We start from the raw sequence: 18,061 nt of genomic DNA on the forward strand, positions 1-18,061 counted from the left end.
GATTTACTGTAAACGCTATGGATGAAAGAGCTGTTCAGAAGCATGCATGGCTGTTGTGCCTGCCGAGTCCACCCCAGTAAAGGATTACGATGCCATTTGTGCAGGAACTTACATGAGATAATGAACTTAAAGTGGCTGACAGACATTCAGTGCTGGTGTCCCTGAAGGTAGTGTGACAGCCCTGTGGACTCTAACCCTTAGACTGCCTAGTGCCCTGAAGAGAGTGTGAGGTAGGTTTCACTTACCCTGGCGGAATAGATCAGATCAGGCGTCCTTCTGTGGCACTGCAGTATGGTCCTATTAACCTCTCCGCCGACTTCCTTCCGGGCCTGCATGGTCAGGTGAGTAGGCCTCCTAATTCTATTCCTCAGAAAGAGGAGCTCCCATCTTTCCTGTCAGTGAAAGGATTTCCCAAATGTGGATCAGGGGTTATTGGGAGAAACTCAAGGCAGCAGTGGCCCAAACCTTTACGTGGATAATAATAATAATCTTTATTTGTGGCACAAGTAGGCTTATATTAACAGTGCAATGAAGTTACTGTGAAAACCCCCCAGTCGCCACACTCCGGCACCTGTTCGGGGACACTGAGGGAGAATTCAGAATGTCCAATGCACCTAACAAGCACGTCTTTTCCGGACTTGTGGGAGGAAACTGGAGCACCCGGAGGAAACCCACGCGGACACGGGAGAACATGCAGAGTCCACACAGACAGTGACCCAAGCCAGGAATCGAAGCCTAGGACCCTGCCACTGTGAAGCAACCGCGCTAACCACTGTGCTACCATGCTGCATCTGATATCGGGGGGTGCTTCGGATCATCCTTTTATACTAGCCTGTGAAGTGAAGTCCTCCACTTGTTACCGACTAAGTTTTCCTGAGAGGACTGTCAGCAAAGGAAGTTCTGCCAGTGGACCATTCAAGCAGTGATGGCAAATCCACTAGATTAATAATCCAGAGTTGCAGGCAAATGGGGACATTGTTTCAAATCTCACCATCTGAAGTGACCATAAAATTGATGTAAGACCCGTCTGGTTCGCCAACTTCCCTTACGGAAGGGAATTTTTTTTAAAATTCATTCATGGGATGTGGCTGTCGCTGGCTGGGCCAACATTTGTTGCCCATCCCTGAGGGTATTTAAGAGTCAACCACATTTCTGTGGTTCTGGAGTCACATGTAGGTCAGATCAGGAAAGGATGACAGATTTCCTTCCCTAAAGGGGATTTGTGAACCAGATGGGTTTTTATGACAATAGACAATGGTTTCATAGTCATTATTAAACTTTTGTGGTGGCGATGGGTTACTCGGCGATTGTGATTTCAAGCCATGACCCACATTTGGTGATTTTGCATGAGAATCAGGTCCCTCCCAGTATCCCACCATGGAGACTGGATATGGTATTATTAGCAGGCAAGAGAATACATGTCCATCGCCATTGGGAAATATATTGAATTTAATAACAGAGTCTATCTCGCCTTCCAAGCTGTGGGAAGACCTTAAGGTGGTCATCAGGGGGAGGTAATTTCTGACAAAGTGCACATGGTAAAGACAGCGAGGGCGGAGCAGCTGGCTGACTCCATTCTTGAGGTGGATCACCACTACTCACTTGCCTCAACCCCGGAGTTGATAGCAAATATGGAAAAGGAGTTTTAATAAAGGCACAGGGAGTTCACACCAAGTAAAATAAGAAGCAAAGTTTTATTTACGCAAAAGATATGTACACTATGTATGCTAAGGAGATCCCTACCAGTTTCCTGTTCTGGTCAGTGTCTGACTGGCCAACCTTTGATACATTGACTAATTGAGATACTCCACCTCTTCTGGGGGAGCTCGTGCCCTGCAAATAGCAAGGCGAAGGTAAGCATTCTCACCCCATAGGTCCCACGATAGATATTCCAGGGGTGAAAGCAGACATCCTCAGCTTTCCCTCGTTAATAGCCTGGAGACGAGTTCTGGAGCACCGGCGAGTCTGACACCCTGAAAATAGCGACTAGTGGACATGGCTCCAAAGCAACATTGAGAACCTCTGACATTGTGTTGAAGAAAGTGGTCCCAAAGTTTACTACCTTGGGGCAAGACCAGAACATATAAGTGTGGTTAGCCGGCCCCCGAGGACAATGCTCACACTTGCCCTCCGCCCCAGAGAATTATCTGCTCATCCTCGCTTTAGTCAGATAAATCCTGTGTCTCAACTTAGTTTGGTGACCTCTTGTCTTCCTTACATTTGTAGAAGATTAAGTAAACCATCAAGTGATTGGTAGAAGGATTCTACCTAAGATGGCAGCCATTCATTTCCTTTTTCAAAGAGTTAGTCACTTTCAGTTGTTACGGGGCTTAGTTTAGTTCTGTTGTTGTCTTGTTCTTTGATATTGTAACTGGGGTTAGTTGTTTGATATTAGTTTGTTTATAATGAACAAAATGTAATAAACAGTTGTTTTAAAGTCATAGATTGTCTACAATGCAGAAGGAGGCCATTCGGCCCACTGAGTCTGCACCAATAATCTAAAGGAGGACTGTACCTTGGCCCACTCCCCCACCCTATCCCCATAACCCCTGCATTGATCATGGCCAGTCCACCTGACTTGCACATCTTTGGACTGTGGGATGAAACCGGAGCACCCAGAGGAAACCCACACAGACATGAGGAGGACGTGCAGACTCCACACAGTAACCCAAGGCTGGAATCAAACCCGGGTCTCTGGCGCTGCGAGGCAGCAATGCTAAACACTGAGCCACCATGCCACCCTGATTTACATGTACTGATTTAAATAACCATGGGATGACTTCCGGTGACGGCGGGCGGGAGGCGGCCGCACAATGGAGGGCTCCCGTTCGGGAACGGCATTTTTGGGACTTTAAGCCCGGTCCCAGGGTCCACGGAGGCGGCAAAAGCAGGAAGAAACAGTGAAGGCACAGTGAAGAAAAATGTAGAGGGTAAGCAAAAAATCGACAGTAAAGAAAACAGTTGCAGGTCCGTCGGGGAGTGGAAAGGTCACCGCGGGGTCACCAAGGAAAATGGAGGCTGGAGCACCAGGGGAGGCCGCATTGCTTACGGCTGAAGAAATAACTAAGGTGATGGCTGCGGAATTCGAAAGGCAGTTTACAAGATACATGGAGACAATGAGGAAGGAGATGAGAGAGGTTTTGAGTGCACTTGTGGAGGAGGCGATTTCCCCGGTGATGACGGCGGTGGCGAGCGCAGTGGCGGAGGTGCGAGAGCAAGGGGAGGCGCTGAAGGAAGTGGAGGAGACGTTATTGCAGCACGGTGATCAACTTGCCTTGATGGGGGAGGAGATGCGGAAGGTGATGGACTTTAACAAGGATCTGAGAGGAAAAATGGAAGACCTGGAAAACAGATCCAGGCGACAGAATTTGAGGATTGTGAGTCTGCCCGAAGGAGTTGAAGGACCGAGGCCGATTGAGTATTTTGCCGCGATGCTGGCGAAACTATTGGGGGAGGGGGAGGATCCCTCCCGATATGAACTGGATCGGGCTCATCGGTCGTAGAGGCCTGTACCAATGGCGAGTGAGCCGCCAAGGGTAGTGACTCTGTGCTTCCGTAGGTATAGTGTGAAGGAGAAGGTCCTGAGCTGGGCCAAGCAGAAGTGGGTGGTGCAGTGGGCTGGAGCTGGTATACGTATATACCAGGACTTTATGGTGGAACTGGCGAGGAGGGGGGCTGCTTTCAACCGGGTGAAGAGGGCACTGTACATTAGCAAGGTGCAGTGTGGCATTGTATATCCAGTGAAGCTGAGGGTGACTTACAAGCTCAGGGACTTTTATTTTGGAACGGCGGAAGCAGCGGAGGAGTTTGCAAAGGCAGAAGGACTGTGGCAGAACTGAGAAATTGAGAAATGGCCATGTGCCGATGTAACCTCATGACTGTATTTTCTTCTTTTTTGTTTCACTGCATGTGGGGGTATGGGCTAAAGGAGCCAATGTTGTATATATTTGGACAAGGGAAGTGATGGGACTTTCACTCGAAATGAGGGCTCTTTGGGGTGTAGGTGGATATACGGGGTTTGTGTGCTAAAAGGGGATTTCTGGGCTTTCCTAGGGCCGGGCGAGGGGGAAAGGGACACGTGCGGGGCCTCCACACGTGGCTGGTATAAGCTGGCTAGTGAACGGGAGTGAGGTGGTGGGAGGGGCTGCGGCCATCGGAGCCTGGCAGAACAGGGTCCGAGTGGTCTAGCCGGGGTGGAAAGTTGGGGGGGGGAGGAACTGAGGTTGGGGGGAGGAGTTTTACCAGAGGCAGTGGACGGGAGGAGTTGGAGACTGGGGGCGGGGGGGCGGGGGGGGGGGGGGAGGGGGGGGGCCGGGGGGGGGGGGGGGTGTGAGTGGGGTGCAACTCTTGGGTATCATGTACGGTACTCTTTCAGAGGTTGGATGTCGTTGAGTGTAGGTGGGGGGAGGGGGAGTGGACCCTATAGGTCAATGGTGAACATGGGCGATCCCGGACTCCTTTTTCTTTTTCTCATTTGTTTTTTGTTTGCACCATGGGGGTGTTTGTTTTATTGGATGCATATATTGACAGGTGGGCCGTTGTTTGGGGTGGTGGGAGGATGGGATCGTTGGTATTGTTCAGGGGATTGATTTTGTATTTGTTACCGTTTACTGTTTGTGGGTGGGGTGTAAATTTTGAAGGAAAATGTGAAAATGGAGAATAAAAACATTTTAAAAAAATAATAATAACTATGGGATGGTGAAAGAGTAATAGGGGTACTACGTTTGGATTTAAACTCATGTTCTGCCCGGTTCCCGAAGAGCAGAGGTGGCTAAAATGCCTCCTTTTGGCACAGCTCCCTCTAACATGAATGATTTCCTTGCTTTGTGCAGGTTCACTTTGAATTGGGGCAGAATTGTGTTCACTTTTGAGAACTCAGAGAGAGTTGCTTGTATTGTATTGGTGCATCAATTCAATGCAGCCACATTTTCATCTCTGATCCGATTGAGGTCTTGCTGCCAGTGAGTGCTGACAAGCTCTTGACTAGGCCTTCCAAAGTTATCACAGAGGTTAAATCCAGCAGTTTGGCTCAGTGGTCCTCACTGTTGGCAATAACCTCCAGGTCATAATTGAATAATGTTTTTCTTGCGTTCAATGCACGCGGCTGCCGCTGGCAGTAAGCACGGGTTCAAAAATCTGGCCTGACGGTAATTGTTTATTGGTTTCCGATTTTTGAAACTTCTTGATTGTGCTCCTCCCTTTGTAATGCTGCCTGGTTAAGGTCGGGACGTCAATAGAAATTATACTACAGTCAACCTCCGGAAGCCAGCTAGTTTGATCAGTGGTGAGTGCCACCACTTTGCTGCTGGTCACAAATGATATTTTACTTAATATTATTGTTGAGAAATTAAATAAAATAGATAGTCAGGTGACTTGCATTCCTACTCTAATTTTACAGGACAAGAGGAAAATACAAGAGAAAATTACCAGACAAAGATTCGAAGTGGACGAGGAGAAATTGAAGCTTAAGCATTTAAAGGTATAGTACCAGCGGACCTATTTTCTTCTATTCCCATCACACTATTTCCTAGCCATCATTTCATTTCTCTCCTTGGCAACTATCTCAAGCTGAACCAGACGGTTTTGTCACCTTGATTTCATATTTGATCTCAATACAGGATCAATGACTTCCAATCACATATCCACTCCATCACTAAGACTGGCTAGTTCAACGTCTGTAACCATAGCAATGTAGTTGACTCTTAACTAACCTCTGAACGGACGGCAAGGTGGCACGGTGGTTAGCACTACTGCATCACGCCGCCGAGGAGCCAGGTTCGAATCCCAGCCCTGGGTCCGTGTGGAGTTTACACATTCTCCCCGTGTCTGTGTGGGTCTCATCCCCACAACCCAAAGTTGTGCAGGGTAGGTGGATTGGCCACGCTAAATTGCCCCTTATTTGAAAAAATTAAAAAATAATAAACAAATAACCTCTGAACCAAAACAATTGTGTATATGCAATAAATGCTGACTTAACCAGAAACACTCGTAAATTAATTTTTGTTTAAACCTAACCAACTCTGACCTTGCCTCAGCTCATCTGTCAAAGCTTTTGCGCATGTCTTTGCTGATTTTAGTCTTCCCAATTGCACCGCTCTGCTGACTGATCGATCATGCCTTATCCTTTGTAAACCTGAAGTTATCCTGTCTCTGTCATTATTTGCTAATCACACATCAGCACTGTGCTTTCTGACATACATTTCCTCCCAGTCAAATAACACCTCGACTTTAAAATCCTCACCCCTATTTTCAAATCCCTCCTTATCATAGAATCATAGAATTTACAGTGCAGAAGGAGGCCATTCGGCCCATCGAGTCTGCACCGGCTCTTGGAAAGAGCACCCTACCCAAGGTCCACACCTCCACCCTATCCGCATTACCCAGTAACCCCACCCAACACTAAGGGCAATTTTGCACACTAAGGGGCAATTTATCACGGCCAATCCACCTAACCTGCACATCTTTGGACTGTGGGAGGAAACCGGAGCACCCGGAGGAAACCCACGCACACACGGGGAGCATGTGCAGACTCCGCACAGACAGTGGCCCCAGCCAGGAATCGAACCCAGGACCCTGGAGCTGTGAAGCAATTGTGCTATCCACAATGCTACCGTGCTGCCTGACCACATTACATTATAACTGTAATGCTTTGTAGCCTTACTGTCCTCCAATTTTTTCTGCAGCTTTCTAATTTTGGCCTGGTGAGTATGCCTGATTTTAATCGCTTCACCATTGGTAGCCACGTCTTCAGCTGCCTGAGCTCTTAGCCCTGGAATTTCTTCCCTAAATATTTCCACCCCTCTTCCTTCCTTTTAAGGTGCTGATAAACTCCACTTCTTTGACCATCTGCCTGAATATCTCCTTCCGGCCAGGTTTTGTCTGGGAAGTATCTTAGCAAGTTGAAGCCCCTACACAGAAGCAAATTGCTGCTGCCCCTGTTGTTCTGTTGGGTAGGAGTCATAAAATATAAATGTGTGAAGTGCTAATTGCTGGGTTTCACTCAAAGAAGCATTGCAGAATAATGCCTTCACAATAAAATTGAATTAGGTAGATTCACTTTGAACTCATTTTTGCAGAGCTTGTAGTTGTCAATTCCCCACTTATATTGTTGTCATTGTATCTGATTTATTATTCAACTCACATTAGTTAAACCACTGTTGCAAAATTCCTACCAAAATAACACAGTGCCTTTAGGCTTTTCAGATCAACAATGACATGCTGGCGATTTGATGTGCTGTGCCACAGACTGCACAGCACCATCTTAATCCAAGAAGACAATGTAAAACGAGTTTGAAGCATGATATTATACTTCCCATGCCGCAATAGAAGTTGATGTCAAGGGGTGGAGCAGCACAAAACCTCTATTTTGTATCATAACTCTGCATTTTTTTAAAAATAAAAGCATGCAAAATATCTACAAAATGGATTGGATTTTCCCTCTGGGTGGATGGATGGATTTGTTTATTGTCACGTGTACCGAGGTACAGTGAAAAGTATTTTTCTGCGACTAGCTCAAACAGACCATTTAGTACATGACAATAAAATAAAAACAAAATACATAATAGGGCTACACAAGGTCCACAATGTGAATACATAGACACCGGCATCGGGTGAAGCATACAGGAGTGTAGTATTAATCAGGTCAGTCCATAAGAGGGTCATTTAGGAGTCTGGTAACAGCGGGGAAGAAGCTGTTTTTGAGTTTGTTTGTGCGTGTTCTCAGACTTTTGTATCTCCTGCCCGATGGAAGAAGTTGGAAGAGTGAGTAAGCCAGGTGAGAGGGGTTTTTGATTATGCTGCCCGCTTTCCCCAGGCAGCGGGAGGTGTAGATGGAGTCAATGGATGGGAGGTGGGTTTGTGTGATAGGCTGGGCTGCGTTCAAGACTCTCTGAAGTTTCTTGCGGTCTTGGGCCGAGCAGTTGCCAGACCAGGCCGTGATGCAGCCAGATAGGATGCTTTCTATGGTGCATCTGTAAAAGCTGGTAAGAGTCAGTATGGACAGTGTGGCGGGTAGGGGAAACAAGGGTTGGGCCAGAAACCCGTTCCAAAGTCTCACTCACCAGGATTTGTGGGGAGGTGTTTGTTAATTGGCATGGAGTCAGGTTACACCACCAAGGGTGGTGGGCAAGCACTTGAACCTGGTGAGGGGGGGAGGGGGGTCACCAATCAACGCTTTCCAGATTGTGAGGTGGTACCAGGCTGCAGTGGAAAGTAAGCAAGTAAGAGATGGGCCCATCGTGTCTGCACCGGCCCCCAAAAGAGCTACCCAGCTGGTCCCATTCTCCAGCCCTATCTCCGTAGCCCTCTCAATTCATCACTTTCAAATATATATCCAGCTCTCTTTTGAAACCTCCTATGAAATCCCCCTTCACCACTCTTCCAGGCAGCACATTCCAAATCCTAACAACTCTGAGTAACAAAATTTCTCCTCATCTCATTCTTAGCTCTCTAGTTGACCATCTGGAAACTGTGACCCCCCCCCCTACTCACTGGCAAACCAACTAGTGGAAACAGAATATCGTTCTTTACACTGTCAAAATTGTTCATAATTTTGACCACAATAAGGTCACCTCTTAATCTTCTCTGCTCCAAGGAGAACAAGCCCAATTTCTCAAATCATTCTTGAGGTCAAAGTTCAGCCATGATCTTATAGGGGGGCTGGCTGTATGGCTGAATCCTGCTCTTATTTCTTATGTTTTTATGCAGTGTTTAATTCCAGTTTCTGATCAAATTTATCTACACTGAAATAGGGATTAAATGGATTGATTTTAAGTGTCAAGAACAAAATAGTCAAACAAAGAAACCACATAAGAATGCGGGTGAAGGTTTCAACAGCAGAAGGCCAGTGGCAGAATGAGAAAAGGGTAATGTTACAGAGATAGAAAGTAGGTCACCTTTGTGACAGTGAGTGGAATACAATGGGTTAATAGAATAGATATGCTGATGAGTGTTGTAGGCTATGATGTATCGTTGATATCAGCAGTCGGGCAGCACTCAGATGCGATGTGCGTTCACAGCAACCCACCTTGTATACATTGTGTAAATAAACTCATTATTAGTAAGTACCTGATTAGGCTATATTCCCTCGAAGGGTGGCGCAGTGGTTAGCACTGCTGCCTCATAGCGCCGAGGACCCGGGTTTGATCGCGGCCCCGGGTCACTGTTCGTGTGGAGTTTGCACATTCTCCCCGTGTCTGAGTGGGTCTCACCCCCACAACCCAAAGATGTGCAGAGTAGGTGGATTGGCCACACTAAATTGCCCCTTAATTGGAAAAAAAAATTGGGTATTCTAAACTTATTTTTTAAAAGGCTATAGTCCCTCTTCACAAGATACAAGGCCCATCAAACAGTAGGATATGGAGGTTGGAAGCTCATTTCATGCTCAATTAGTAAGTTCCAATCCAGAAAGCCACTTGATGAAGGATAATACTGGAGTGCATCTTTACTCAATCATACATTCATTTACAGAGTGACACATTACAAACATTCACCTCCTAATGCAACTGCACCCCAGTTTGATATGTTTATATTTTTATGTGACATCCTAATTAATGCCTAATTAACCACAATGCCATAGAGTCATAGAGTTTTACAGCACAGAAAGAGGCCCATCGACCCTTTGGGTTGGGTTCTTCCGCCCCTCCCTCCGTAAGATCGCCACGGGCAGGTTGCGGACCACGGAAAGGTCCAGTGACCTCGGGCGGGAATTTCCGGTTGCTGGGCGGGTGTGGCCGTAGAATCCCTCCATTGTGTCTGTGCGGCCATCAAACACCTATCTATTCTAATCCAATTTTCCACCACTTGGTTCATAGCCTTGTGTGAATATGCAATTGGCACAGGATACATTGCAAGGTATTATTTAGAAGTTGTTTGATACAGAGAGATGTTCCTGCTGTAGTGTCTCAACAATGGGGCTAATATTTGTCTTTGCTTTCTGAGCAGTAAAGTGGTGAGAGGATTGCCCACCTTATATGGAAATTGAGCAATTTTTACTAGTGGAAAATCCACTCTGTTACTTTATTGCTCAGGTAGCAAAATTGAAAACTATCCCGCAGTGCCTTAACCCCAAACTCAAAAGAGCATCCTCTCATGTACGAATGAAGCTTTCTCATTTTTTACTTCAACCATTAATACCAATTAGGTCTGTATCACTGGGTCATGAACCCATGCAATACTGGAGATCTAGCATCGTTGCAATCATTGGAGAGAGTTTGAACTCAGTACTCTGGGGTGGATTGAAATCCAGGTTGTAGAGGTTAAAGGTTCCCTCACCATCCAGACTAGCAGTCAAGAAGCAAGGTTTTAATCATTAAACTCAACCTCAAGATGAAGCAAGAGGCTGATAAACATTGGTGGAATGAAAAACTATGTGACGATGTCTGGGGCAGCACGGTAGCCTTGTGGATAGCACAATTGCTTCACAGCTCCAGGGTCCCAGGTTCGATTCCCGGCTTGGGTCACTGTCTGTGCGGAGTCTGCACATCCTCCCCGTGTGTGCGTGGGTTTCCTCTGGGTGCTCCGGTTTCCTCCCACAGTCCAAAGATGTGCAGGTTAGGTGGATTGGCCATGCTAAATTGCCCTTAGTGTCCAAAATTGCCCTTAGTGTTGGGTGGGGTTACTGGGTTATGAGGATAGGGTGGAGGTGTGGGCTTGGGTAGGGTGCTCTTTCCAAGAGCCGGTGCAGACTCGATAGGCCGAATGGCCTCCTTCTGCACTGTAAATTCTATGATAATCTATGATGTGTAGTGTTGATGGAAAACAATTCTTAATGTTGTGCTGTTCCAAACAGTCAAAGAGTTTGCGAGAAAGATGGCTCCTGGAGGGAGTAGCCAACATCTATCCTCAAGAACAAGAAGCAATGAAAAAGCAACACCAGGAAGATCAGCTTCAATCCAGGAAACTGGAACAAAATATTCTCAGGTAAACTCCAGGGTTGATGGATATATGTTGTAGTTTTGTTACTAAAAGTGAAAAAGCATTTCAGCGCATTATCAATTGTTTCCAGTTAAGCAAGACGTTCTAAATGCAGTCATAATCACGAGAGAACAGCAGATAATTTTGACCTAAGTGGCCTGCAAGGAAGCTTGAGGGATGAGGTGCATCACTGGTTTGACAATGAAAGCAATTAGGTGGAAAACCAGCGTTCGACTTGATCCTTTGGGCTTCTCACCTGGCGAGTTAAGTTAAAGTTAAAGTTGTCCCAATGTCCATGAAGTGTATCAAAGAAAATATGCTGGAAAATCTCAGCAGGTCTGGCAGCATCTGTAGGGAGAGAAAAGAGCTAACGTTTCGAGTCCAGATGACCCTTTGTCAAACCGACAAAGAGTCATCTGGACTCGAAACGTTAGCTCTTTTCTCTCCCTACAGATGCTGCCAGACCTGCTGAGATTTTCCAGCATTTTCCCTTTAGTTTCAGATTCCAGCATGCAATAATTTGCTTTTATACATGAAGTGTATGCTAGCTTCAGTCGATGAGCTGGATTTTTCTGCTGTAGTTTTCTAATCTATAAAGCACAGATTCCACAAATCGCCTCAGTCCAATAAAATGCATGTATATCTTTTCCCTGCGGACTCCTGGTAGCTTCCTTGCCCCCTATGAACTGGCACCAGTCACCACAATTTGTGGCCTCTGGGAGGAGGCAAACACCACAAGATGTGACCTTAAGTTAGGACATGTAAATGGAGGGCCTTCCACCTATCTACACACACTCTGGTGGGGTCAGCATCACTGGACCGCTGTGGAACCAGGACAGTTTGCTTTTCACACAAACCTTTACATCAGTTGTTCAACTTGAAGATGAGGGGGCCTAGAAATGTGACTGTGCCAAAGCGGGACACATGCCCAGTGAGGTCCCAAGGCTACTCGTGCTTAGTTGCAGTGAGCTGCATTTTCCAATCATGGCCCCAGAGATGCTCATCAGTGATGGAGGGTAGTGTGGTCATCTAAGAGAACTTAGCGGGTCTGGGGGGATGGAAATAAGGGAATCAATCTGGAGCCAACATCGACCTGTAGATTTAATTCAGACCTTCCTGCAACCTCTGCATTTCCACGTCCAATTTGCACATGTACACACTCCAGATGTTGGTGTCAGTTTTAGTGGACTAATGCTGGTTCAGTTCAGGCCTTGGGCGACTGTCTGTGTGGGGTTTGCACGTCTACACATTTCCATGTCCTCACTGTGTCTGCGTGGGTTTCCTTTGGGTGCTCTGGTTCCCTCCCACAGTCCAAAAGATGTGCAGGTTAGGTGGATTGGCCATTCTGAAATTGCCCCTTTGTTTCCAAAGATGTGCAGGCTAGGAGGGTGTGATGTTCTTTGCTGAGTTTCTCAGGATGGATTAAAGTTGTAGTGTCGCCAAAGAACATCAAGCTATGTTACAAAACCAAGCTAGTTTATTTACACTACACTAATTATGCTTCTACCATGTTACAAGGTGTTAACTAATGAATAAGATATACTGCATCTATGCTGTAGAAATCTATACTGCTACTCTTAACTCACACCTACTCCAAGCTTCTCCTTACTCTTTCTTACGCCTTCTCTCCCAGACGTCTGAGCGGCATTCCCTTTTATAGGCCTGCTCTTCAGCTCTATCTGATGGTAGAATATAGTATCACATTAACTCTTAATGTGCCAGATTTAATACACAATATCACAGTGGGGTTACGGGGCTGCGGGGATAGGGCAGGGGAGTGCGCATTCGTGGGGTTCTCTTTCAGAGGGTCGGTGAAGATTTGATGGGCTGAATGGCCTCCTTCTGCGCTGTAGGGATTCTGTGGATTTTATGGTTCTAAACCCTGCCAGCTTCACAGTCATTATTACCACATAATCTGCACTGCTGATCTATTCAAGCAACTGCTGTTTGGCATCTCACACTTGCATCATCCCTCCCAGCCAGTAGACATAGCATGCTGCTGGGAATTTGAGCCTCACAATGACTGGCGGGCTGTGTTGTTTCATTTCCCTGGATGTGTTGAAAGGAAGCAGGGATTATTCAGGCACAGCTGCTGCAGTCAATTGTTCAAATTCTTTTAGGGCTAAGTTATAGAAAGCTGAAAGGACAGTTACTTATGCTTGCTATTACAACAGCATTAAATCATAATGGTGCTATCAGTATGGAATGATCATCAAAGCTCTGTTAAAATTCTGTGAACTGAAACAAAATTGATTGAAGCCTCCTTGAGCAATGAGATTATCGGGTTCGAAGCAAATCAGTGTTTTGGGTGTTCAAGGGATAAAATTAGCCCATGTCTAATAAGAAACATATTTGCATATTGAAACTTTTCCCATTGACAAAATTGTGAATCGAACGTGTCATATATATATATAAGAGGCACAATTAAGGACCGCAAGCTTCAACTAATTGGCTTTCTATGTGAAATAAAGTTCCATCAATCCTTTTCTTCTGTAATGTTTTTAAGGATAGGCATTGTCAAGTTTAAAATGATTAAAGTGGAAAATATGTCAAATATTATCTCTATATTGAAACACTTTCTCAAGTGTACAGCAGTGCAGAAGCAATTTTAGTGACTTCCCAAAGACTAGAATAATTCAGTCTCATTCAAAGATCCATTACATTTACATATTTATAATGGATGTACAAAGCCCAGTGTTCAATTTGAGTGCATGTTTTAACTAGTTACAGTCATTATACACACCGGCCTGCATTTTCATTCACACTGTGGGTGAATCGAGCCAGCAAATTCACCGCAATCTCCACCTCGGGATAAGTTCCCCGAATAGCGAGATATTCACTCCGGCCGAGAAGGGAGAGAGCAGAGGGGCGGGATGGAGGGTTGGGTCTCCACCCTGGATGCAGATCAGAAGTGACCCCAGTTGTTTCTTAAACATTAGGTCCACTCTCCCTTCACACCCCCTCACCCCCACCAACTACCCATATCCAAGCACACCAATCCAAACCACCCACCCATCCCAATGGTCGCTTATAGCCCTATGCCAACTTATAACCTGTGCTCCACTTGCCCCATGGCATCTTAAGGCCCCTAGGCCAGCTTAGTACCGACCCACCCATACATCCCACCAACCACTCTTTGCCCTTACAGCTTTCACTCTAATGTGCAGATTATGAGGTACCTGAGACTTTGGAATTCAACCCCTTCACCTCAGAGACCTTGGGCGAGCGCCACTTAGCACTGGTCCCACAAAGCACTGGGGTCCAGATGGAATCGCACTCGAGGGGGCCTCCCAGGAGATCAGATGCCTCCAACTGCATGCCCTTTGGCTAGGGTGGTGCCCTGGCACTGCTGGTGCCACCTGAGTATCTGGCAGTGCCAACCTGGAACCCTGACAGTGCCAGTCTGGCACCTTGGCCGTACCACCTGGATATCAGCCAGCACTGCCAAGGTGACTAGACCCAATAAGTCCCAAGCCTTTTGGGTGGGAAAAATCAGAGTGGGGGCCCATTTTGGAAGCCAAGCAAAGAGGCATAAAGTGCGGGTCACAATCTTAAGTGGGGTGGCCCCAAAGTGCACAGAGCAGGCCACCTCCTTCCTGCCCTTTCACCAACTTTGGTGAAGAAACGGCATTCTCAATCTCACTCACCTCCATTACCCAGTATATTATGACAGTGGAGTTGAATTGAGGTTCTTAAATGGCCATTAATTGGCTAGTCAGTGGTTATCCACCAATGTATTATGGGGATTTGAGGATGGGCAGAAAGGCAGTGGGCTACCCACTCGCCCAATTTTACATGTCCCAAACCCCATCATTGGAAACATTCCCAGCAGGGGGCCTCAAAATCCAGCCCATTGAAATTTATGGAATATTGTCTTTTCAATTCCCCCAGACACAAGCAGGCAGTTTTTCCCATTTTTAAAGGTTATCAATTTAACTAATTTGACAGCTTGATAGTTCTATAGACTTCATCCACCCTGGGCGAGCATTAACAACATCTCTAAAGATATTTAACTCCCTGTTGTGTATAGTAACCAATGCCTCTCTGTATAACATGTCATATGATTACATGGTGATCTCATCAGAGGCACTTGGAAGATTTTCTTCCTTATTCCATTTTAGGCTGTGAGCAAGCAACACCTCTGCAATCAACAACTGGTTAAATAACCTATGATGTGGTAACATCAGGCGCGATTCTCCTCCAAAATTTCTAAGTTAATTGTGTGCAGGCAGGTAAATAGGGGGTCACTGGGAGGTTGGATGGGTGAAGGGTGGGGGTCCTAGAAGGAAGGGGTGCTATAAGGGCTTGGGGGGGCCTGAAGAGGGGGGATACCCAGGTACCCCATGGTGGGGTGTCCTCACTTGGGGGGTGTGGGGTAGTGCCCATGTGTGTGGGGGTGACATTTCCCATGGGTGGGGTTGTGGCGGGTTTTTCAAGGAGTTTCCTGCCAGCTCTGCCGGCAAGTTCCCCACCATTATTCAATGACACATAGTCGCTTTTTGGGGCCCTGGGGAGTTTCTCACTGGTTTAGCCCACAGTTAAAACATTTTTAAGCACTGGGGAGCTGAACTCAGAGATTGGGTCGCCATTTTGAAAGGGTTCCCCAATATCTAAGTGAGTTTGTCCCTCACAACCCCACCCATGGGAAATGTCACCCCAGGGGGCCAGCATGGCGCTGGAGCGGTTCACGCCGCTCCAGCCTCCCTCACCAGCACCAAATGGGCACCGCGCCAACCTGTGCATGCACGGAGGACTTCTTCAGCGCGCCGGCCCCTACACAACATGGCGTCGGGGTTCAGGGGCCGGCCGCGCATCAAAGTAGGCCCGGGGATGGGAGAAGCAAGGCCGGCCGCGCAACAAAGTAGGCCCGGGGATGGGAGAAGCCGGCCCGCCGATCGGTGGGCCCCGATCGCGAGCCAGACCACATCGGAGGCCCCCCCCGGTGAAGGAGCGCGCTTCCCCGCCCCACAGGCTGCCCCACGACCCTTTGCGCAGAGTTCCCGCCAGCAGCGACCAGGGGTGAACAGCGCCGGCGGGATTCTGCTGTTTCCGCATGGCCGCTCAGTCCATCCGGGCCTGAGAATCGGCGGCCCCACCGATTCCAGCGGCCCGCGGCCGGCGGCGTGTCAGACGCGTCGGCGCAAATGGCGCCGATTCTCCGCACCTCGGAGAATCGCGCGCCGGCATCGGGGCGTCGTGGCGCGGTTGCGGCGATTCTCCAGCCAGGCGCGGGGCTTGGAGAATCGCGCCCCATATATCTGGAAAATTGTATCAACAAAAGCCCAAGAACGTATCATTAAAACCGTCTGATATAATCTTGAGAACTTACAGGGAAAAGGTAGTTCCAGTGAAGGGTAATGTCTGGGTGCAGGTTGAAGTAAATGGCCAATTTGAAAAATTGCCATTACATGCAGTAAAAGGAAATCTTCCTGCACTTTTTAGAAGAGTTGAATAAAATCAAACTAAATTGGCAAGCTGTGAACCAACTGGTTTATGGAAAGAGCATAGGAATTCTTAGAAAACTAAAAGAGGATATTTGAAAACACTTCAGGGGAAATGACCAGAGTCGAGGCACGCCTTAAGATAAAACCTGTTGGCATCCGTAAATGCTTAAACGAAAGATCTGTGCCATACGCTATCAAATCAAAAGTCAACATGTAACCTGACGAATTGGTCGAAGGTGGAGTGATCGAGAGTATGATGACGAGTGATTGAGCAACCCCAATTGTCCCAGTTATCAAGCCAGATGGCTCATTAAAAATCTGTGGCGACTTTAAAATGATGATCAACCCAGTTTTGTGCGCTGACCAGTATCCCTTACCATTAATAGAGGACCTATTTGCTGGATTGCTGAATGGACAACAGTTCAGCAAGATAGATTTGTCCCAAGCATACCTCCAGATGAAGGTAGCAGCTGAGCCGCAGCCTCGTCTAACTACTGTAACACAGAAAAGACTGTTCAGGTACAAGTACCTACCGTTTAGAATAATTTCTGCACCGGCCCTTTTCCAAAAGCCCATGGACCAAATCCTTAGGGACTCGACTGTGTTCAATGTTATGTGGACAACATTTTAATCACTAGCACGACTGAGCGGGAGCACCTAAAGAATTTGGCAAAGACATTGGAGGGTCTTGAAAGACAAAATCTTCAAGTCAAGAGAGAGAAATGCAAATTTATTAAAAGGTGACTGTGATTTTCGATGCGCAAAGACCGCAGAATATATTGCAACTGACTCATTGGGACTTATAATTACTCTGGAAAATCCATTCTAAATCTTGCTACCATATTAAAACCACTCCATACATTATTATGTGTGAACCACAATGGAGTTGGACTGTACACTGCAAGAAACATCTACTGAAGACTGAAATCTGCTGAAGAAACCGGAAGTCTTAGTTCATGTCGACCCTTAGTTAAGATACATCTTGCATGTGACACATCGCCCAATGGGGTGGGTGTACTTGTCTCTCATATAATGCTAAATGGGGGTGAAAGGCAAACAGGTTTTGCATCGAGAATGTTTTGTAAAAATTTAAAAAATAGATTTAGAGTACCCAATTCTTTTTTTTTTCCAATTAAGGGGCAATTTAGCATGGCCAGTCTTTTTACCATGCTCATCTTTTTGAGTTGTTGGGGTGAGACCCACACGGACACGGGAAAGGTGTGCAAACTCCACGGGGTCAGTGACCCGGGGCCAGGATCGAACCCGGATCCTCAGCACTGTGAGGTAGCAGTGCTAGCCACTGTGCCACCGTGTTGCCCCTCGCTTTGAGAAATGAAATGAAATTAAAATCGCTTATTGTCACAAGTAGGCTTCAAATGAAGTTACTGTGAAAAGAATGTTGACAAGTGCTGAACAGAATCATGCCCAATTGGTAAAAGAAGCATTGAGTATAATATCTGGAGTCAGATGATTTAATCATTCCTTGTGTGGAAGGCATTTTACCTTGTTAACAGACCACAGGCCTTTGTCAACGATTTTTGGGCCATATAAAGGAACACCCTCTCTGGCTGCAAATAGTTTGTAGAGATGGTCCCTCATCTTATCAGTGCATAATTATGAGATGAAATACAGAAGATCAGAGCAACATGCGAATGCCAATGTTCTATCATGTTTCCAGTGTGGGACAAAGCCGAATCACAGGA

At 46.7% G+C, this 18,061-nt stretch overlaps 1 protein-coding gene across 7 annotated transcripts in view; it reads left to right on the plus strand.

Moving 5' to 3' along the window:
- LOC140426158 (palmdelphin-like) overlaps nucleotides 1–18,061 on the plus strand; it is a 136,727-nt gene that overhangs the window by 66,239 nt on the left and 52,427 nt on the right. For all 7 annotated transcript variants that reach the window (XM_072510588.1, XM_072510584.1, XM_072510585.1 and 4 more), the window contains 2 exons: nucleotides 5,399–5,479; nucleotides 10,790–10,920. In XM_072510588.1, the coding sequence (XP_072366689.1) occupies nucleotides 10,810–10,920 (111 nt within the window). In that variant the 5' untranslated portion in view covers nucleotides 5,399–5,479; nucleotides 10,790–10,809. The remainder of the gene's footprint in view (nucleotides 1–5,398; nucleotides 5,480–10,789; nucleotides 10,921–18,061) is intronic.

This window comes from Scyliorhinus torazame, chromosome 7 (assembly GCF_047496885.1).
Source record: "Scyliorhinus torazame isolate Kashiwa2021f chromosome 7, sScyTor2.1, whole genome shotgun sequence".
In the NCBI taxonomy this organism is placed as follows: Eukaryota; Metazoa; Chordata; class Chondrichthyes; order Carcharhiniformes; family Scyliorhinidae; genus Scyliorhinus; species Scyliorhinus torazame.